The 6,693-nt window shown below is 32.1% G+C and overlaps 1 protein-coding gene across 1 annotated transcript; it reads right to left on the reverse strand.

The window, feature by feature from the left end:
- Positions 1-495: 495 nt before the first annotated feature.
- On the reverse strand, positions 496-5,012 carry LOC124848157 (Actin-like ATPase superfamily protein). The gene is made up of 8 exons (XM_047325804.2): positions 4,823-5,012; positions 4,397-4,690; positions 3,394-3,541; positions 2,527-2,718; positions 2,142-2,270; positions 1,725-1,894; positions 1,143-1,276; positions 496-886 (listed from the first exon to the last, which is right to left on the reverse strand). The coding sequence occupies exons 2-8, from the start codon at positions 4,674-4,676 to the stop codon at positions 809-811; spliced, it is 1,131 nt and encodes a 376-aa protein (XP_047181760.1). The 5' UTR covers positions 4,677-4,690; positions 4,823-5,012; the 3' UTR covers positions 496-808.
- Between the last annotated feature and the right edge of the window lie 1,681 nt (positions 5,013-6,693).

A 6,693-nucleotide genomic window follows, 5' to 3' on the forward strand; every position in this document is an offset into this window, starting at 1 on the left:
GAAATTTGTTTTCTGAAAATTCGGAAGGAGAATTATACCAAATTTTACGCGTGGAGAGGACAGTGAATTGTGAAAATTCAGAAGTTTTTGTTTGGTGAAAAGAATACTTTAACCTGATTAACTCAATTAAATATTTCCCTATTTGATCTAAAATCATAACTGAATTTTTTAATCATAATGTTAAATCTTTAATACGTATACCGAAAAAATATAAGTCAGGAGACACAGACCATGTATTTAAAACTTTTAAAGCTGTTTAATATATTTAATACCATTTAAGAAATTTCTGGAGCAAGCTACTTTTTATTTTAAAAAAATATATACGGCATAAAACAGCAGCTTTTTGTAAGTTTACTATTTAAATACAATATCTTATTTTTATATTCCACTGTATTATATACCCTCTGATTCCTCAACAGAAATTGAGATCATTAAGACAATAATTGCGAGAACCATATTTTAATAGCAAGTTATTGTTAAACCATCACGATTGGCTGTTCCAAAATGCTCATCTTCATTCTCTAAACAATTCATGATGAAAAAAGTATCAGCAGCTACAAGACAACGAAGACACTTCTCTATCATGTTTATGGCACTAAAAATTATATACACAAGCACAGTTACCACCTTAGCTAAGGTAATCATGACTCAAAGAACTAAGCCTACCATGTGCCATGAACCGAAACAACAATAACAGCAGAGATATTGGATCATACATAAACTACATGGCATCACATAGGTATCCACACTTTCGTCCTTGTCTAATATACACTTTTAATCATCAAGAATTATATTTTCTTGCTTTACATCAATTCTCAGCCTTGTGATGACATTCTTTCATGAAAAAATTCCATGCTAACCATGCCGCACCAACAGCAGGCTCCACCTGTTGTGCAATAAAACAAACATCTTAAAGACATTGAATATGGATATTTAAAGAACATTTGAACATCGATTCTTCAAGTTATTTAATGGATGTTCTACAGAAAGTGTTGTTATATTCCAAATAGTATATCTTCTAGTTTCAAAATGTCAAAAATACTATCTTTGAAACAATTTACAAAAAGGGATTTTATCTTATATGCAATTGTTTTAAAAAAGATAAAAGATTATCTCCAAAATAAAATGATAAATATGCTGACCTTAGGTCTAATGGGAATTACCCCAGGAAACTGTTTGGTAATACAGTTAATTACTTCTTTTCCTATATCCCAGCTCCCCCTATGTGCTGTCAGAACACCACCAACCATCACCAGGGGAAAGCCACTCTTTCCATCTGCCAAAATTACAGACTACAATTCATTGCACAATTTTCATTACAGAAGGAGAAAATATCAATAATCCATGTAAATGATCCAAACATTCATGCCAAAGAACACTTCTATATTTTACAAGAATGTTTTGGAGGCCAACTCAATTAGTACAAATTTTAATCAATTGTCAATACAAGATAGCATTAGATGTTTGTTTGGATGAACTTCTCCATAAACTCTTATAGGAGATAAAACAAGGAAAAAATGAATTTAATTTCTCTAAAAGTTAAAATTAGCTTATGCACAAGTTAAACACAAAAATATAGAGAAACTATGAGAGAATTTTTACAAGTTTAGCCTATGGAGAAGCTAATCTCATCTTTTCCCCCTAAAAGGAGCTTATGGAGAAGCTCATCCAAACTGACTATAAATGTTATGCACTAAAAATGACAATAATATAAATACCCTAACCTTGACCAGACAATCCAAGTCTATTTACAACAGCTTTGACACTTGAAGCTAGCTCTTGGACAGATTCTAGTAAGATATTATTTGCAACCTCATCCCCAGCCTCTGCACAGATCACTACATTTGGAACGAGGGCTGCAATGCGGGCCCAGGAGGGATCTGCATATGTCCATCTGAGCATAGCATGATGACATTAAATTGCATTACATTCACAAAATAACTTCCAACTTAAAATTTCTCATCTTTGAAATATAAGTCAACTTAGTTTGCATTTGCTGCGTGGATAGACTAGGTAGTAAGTTTTAGCTCTTAGATAAAGACACACGGATGGTTCTCTTGTTGCATTTCTAACAGTAAGATTTTCAAATACTAGCTATTTACTTCACAATAAATGAACAATTATACAACTATAATATATACCCAATTATTTCTTCTGCAGAAGAAAGACCAAGTTTTTGCAAAATACTACTTGCAAGCATTGTACTTGGACCACGACCATCATAAGCTCTTACTACTGCAGTTAGCGCCTTTGCAGCTATTCCATATGCACTGCAAATAATAAAGCAAACTTTCAACCAAGCAATAGATGGAATCAAGTTGGACATGAAGAGAAAGACGCTCCTCATGGCTCTTTTTATATCTTTTCTACTCATATGGGAGATGACAATATATATGATGCAGAAAGAGCTTTCAAGAAGATTAAGATTGGATCAATTTACAAAGTTAACACCTTTTCCGGCTAATGAAATTATTAGTCTCCATATTACAGTTTTTACTAAAAGCTAATTTTCAAGGTTTGTGTTACCTGCCCCAGTCACCTAGGACAGGTCCGGCACCTGCTGCTCTTGCTTCTTTTCCATCTTCAGTAAATCCATATGCAATGCTCCCTGTGCCAGAAATCAGTACACATCCATGAAGTTTACCCATTGTTCCACTTGACAGAGCAGCCACAGCATCATTCAGAACATGTAACCTCACATGGCTTGGGAATATATCCCTGTTTACATAAGGCCACAGCATGGTTCAGTCTTTAGAATAACAGATAAACTATAATGGATATTAAATGACACATCATATTCAAAGAACTGAACCAGCAGAATGTACAAATAAGATACAGTTTAAATAAGTTTCAATTCTTTACAGATAAGTCCCTCCACTAGCATTGTGGTCCTGGCTTTAGTTATTTTACGCATACTGCTTTGGCAAATTAAAAACAATGAAGAAAGTCAGTTTCTTTCAATCTTATATAAAACCGGTATAATGGAGTTGACTTGCTATATAGGTAAACTAATATAGCAGATGTTTATGTCCTCACTTTCCTTTATAAAGGTTGAGTTCAATAGTAACATTTTTATTCATGATAGGATTAACTAATTTTATTTATGGTCTCTATTTTTTATTTAGGAAGACAATTCTCTTCCATAATATTATGATAAACAACTTAAAACACAGTTGCATTCTTCCACAATTAAATATATAACAAAAACTAACATACAGATCATATATGCCATTAGATATAAAAACACAGTATATTCATTACTTATAAAAGCTAAGAGATAAATAAAATACATAACTTTGTTAGTTTCTTCCAATAGCAAGAGTAAAATAGATTTATATGCCTTCTTATCAACAAAAAAAAAAATGAAGATACACTTAAATAAAGCTTAGCAACCTAAGCCAATTGAGAATTCTTTGTTGATCTGTTGGATGGTTAACACCAGATACAGCCAAACAAACAGCTCGGACTGAAGATCGTTTTGCACCACACTTTGAAAGAGCATCTGCCATAACCTGCTCTATTGTTTCCCTTGCAGCAATCTCTGCAGAAGAAGTGATTAAAGAAAAAAGCTAATAAAAGATTTCCCCTGGAATTCGTTTTATTATGACAGGTATAATTCTTTAAGACTGTTGAATACATGAAACTTTGTCTATTGTTTATGCACAAAGTTAACACACAAAAAAGAGCTAATTGAGATGCTACAAGAGTACTTGGCCAGAAACCATAAGTTATCACCATTTTTTTTGGGAGGAGAGCAGGATGGTTAAAATAAGAACTTCATTACTGTAAAATAAGGGAGAGAGCACAAAGTAAAGATTAAAAATAGGCATATCTAAACACAAAAACACTGTAGCCAAAGCTTCTTTAGAATGCCAGATAGAAAACCCGATAACAAGAATGTAATCTTTAAAAAGACTTTAACAACTCAAACCAAGGAATGTAGCATAAGATTGCAGCTTTTCCTAAATGATCAACCTCCAACAGTTTAGTTACAGGGCATAGTTGCTTGTGACTACCTTAGATCAACACACTATTTAGCTTCATAACCGAACAGCCTCTTAACCAAATTGCCTAAGCCATAACCATTTAACCAGCATCCTACTGTGGTATGCAAAAACAAAATGTATATCCAACCTAATAGGTCTCTCTTATCCTCCCAATAGTTCCCAACCCAATAAGGACATTGAAACACAACACACACTAAACCAAACAGTGTATTAATGTAGACAACTAAATCAATCAAAAATGTCCAAGCACAGCAAATATTCCAACAAACCCATAAAAAAAAATCAAATTTTGAAACAAACCCCCAAAGGGAAATCATCAAACACACCAAGTGGCTGCCAACAAAAAAAACAAACACACCAAGTGCACAAGTGAGGGGATTATGAATTACCTCCAACACTATTGTGATTGGAGCATCCAGCAACGGCCCTTGCAAGGGTGGGAAGAGAATGGAGCTGAGAGTGAGAGAAGGGAATCATTGGCATACAAATGCAGACAGTGGAGGTAGTTCCACCGTCCAAACCCAACAAGACACCATTGTCACCGTCTGAGACACCCAAGTCATCCTCAAACTCCCAGATTTCTCCATTTCTGTACCTCTTCATCCCTGCATCAACCACCACCTGATCCTGTTCCTTCTCCTTCTCCTTCTCCTTCTCCGGCGTCATCATTCAATATTTCAAAACTGGAGGAGAGAGAAAGCAACGTTGACGGAAGAGAACAGACAAAGATGGGAGAATGAGAACAAGGAGAAGAAGACTATCAAAGACTGAATTTTTAATGATGGGGTCGCATTTAAATATGCCAAAGATTCAACCTTGGACGGCCACTGCAACAACTACTTTCTCACACCTTGTCGTTTCTCAGAATTTGAGATCTTCTTCTTCTGCAAAACAAGTCAAGAAGAAAAAGAAGACAGAGATGTGATATCTTCTTTTCTTCTCTTTTTTTCTTTTGTTTTCTGAAGAAACAAACCTGAATTTATTTCTTGAAAACAAAGCAGAATAAAAAAAAAACGTAGAGAGAAACTTTATTTGAATTTTTCACACGTTTAACATTACTCCTTCCGTTTATCTTTTCCAAATAGCACACTTTAGGAAAAAAAAACTACACAAGCAGACAAATTTTGGCCGTGTTATTTTCCAGTTTTCCAGCAAATTCTGATATAAAATTTTGTTTAAAACGTAATGATAAATATAATAATTAAAATATAATAAATGTAATAATTGCTTAAAAGACAATAAAAACAAAATTCATTTATATAATCATAATTAATAGGTTTTTTAATTTATAAATATTACAATATTAAAGTTTAAAAACAAAGGAGTGTTTTATTTATATAAATTATACTTTAAGTTTATACCAAATAATTTAAATCACGTGTATAATAAGATAAAATTATGATGAGTGATTAATTTTTTTAATATTCAATGCTAATAAACTCTCATAATTTATTACAATTTTCATAAAAATAATTGTTATCATAATTAATTTTTAATAAATACTAGCCACGCTTGCGTTTTCTTAGTTATCCAATAATTGTTTAATCTACTTAACTTTTATTTAATAATAATCACGAGCAGGTTACAAGCATTGTGAAAAACTCTTACAGTTATTTTTCCTTTTCAATATAAGTGCTTGCTTACTTTTTAACAGGATCATCTATAGCTATTAATTAAGGGAAAAACATAATATTTTTTATAGGTAGAAAAAATCAAGGGAGTAAAATATTAGTTCATGTTAAGGAAAACTTCTAATCAAATTTAAAGATTACTGACTAAAAATTACATTTATCTCAAAACACGAGTGGGAACATTTTATCTTATTCCATTACACTGTTTCTTTGATATTGAAAATAGTATAAGGTAACATTTTCCTCAACAACATATCTTCTACTCCAAGTAATAATAAAATTCAATTATTTTAATATTAAAAATTTAAAATATAAATAAAAAATTTATAAATGAATTTTATTATCTTAAATCACATAATTTTTCTAAACTCCTATCTTCTAGAGTTCTCTCACTTTTCTTTAAAGTTTCTAACTATTATTTTCATTTTTCTTAAAGAAAGTTAAGATAATCTTTGAGGCGAATTATCCACTTTCATTCAATCAGTTTTTTCAATAAAGTAAGTTGATTTTCTGCCTCTTTCTTTAATATGTTGAGTCTTCCATTGAATGTAAACCATTTAAGATTACATGTGGTGTTTGAGTCTTCTTTAAGAGTTTCTATTGATCAGTATTTCTAATGGTATATTCTGATTGTGTTTGTGTTGTTCATAGAGACAAATAGGACTTTCTTCTCTAAAAGCTTTTTTAGGGTTGTTGAGCTTTTTGGTCATCTTTCAGGTAAAGGAAGCTACTTATCTTGTTTTAAAGTTACAAATGCTTTGAAAATGTTAATTTGCATGTTTGTTTGTCTGAATTTGGTTTATTCGCTAATATTGATGTTTGAACTAATGAATAATCTACTTACCTTGTACCGTTATGTGTAAAAATGTGAACGCTTTGAGCACCACTTTTCACTGTAGGTCTAAAATAATTTAATCTCAAGTCGTTGAGCAGTAGAAAGGTGTTGTTGAACACAACATTTTGCGAGAAGAATGGTGTTAAGCACTAAGATTATTGTTGAGTGCCACCTTTTGCAAAGGTTTGACGTTCACCGCCATGACTGTCATTAAAGCGTC

The sequence above is a fragment of the Vigna umbellata genome, chromosome 1, assembly GCF_029865625.1.
Source record: "Vigna umbellata cultivar VRB3 chromosome 1, Vumbellata_1.0, whole genome shotgun sequence".
Classification (NCBI taxonomy): Eukaryota; Viridiplantae; Streptophyta; class Magnoliopsida; order Fabales; family Fabaceae; genus Vigna; species Vigna umbellata.

What these genes read in the sequence shown, in the direction of transcription:
- LOC124848157 (XM_047325804.2), bottom strand. Translation starts at nt 4,676, where the DNA reads ATGATGACGCCGGAGAAGGAGAAGGAGAAGGAGAAGGAACAGGATCAG. An exon ending in CAATCACAATAGTGTTGGAG is followed by an intron (nt 3,542 to 4,396) that starts GTAATTCATAAT and finishes CTTCTTCTGCAG; the next exon opens with AGATTGCTGCAAGGGAAACA. An exon ending in TAATTCCCATTAGACCTAAG is followed by an intron (nt 887 to 1,142) that starts GTCAGCATATTT and finishes ATTGCACAACAG; the next exon opens with GTGGAGCCTGCTGTTGGTGC.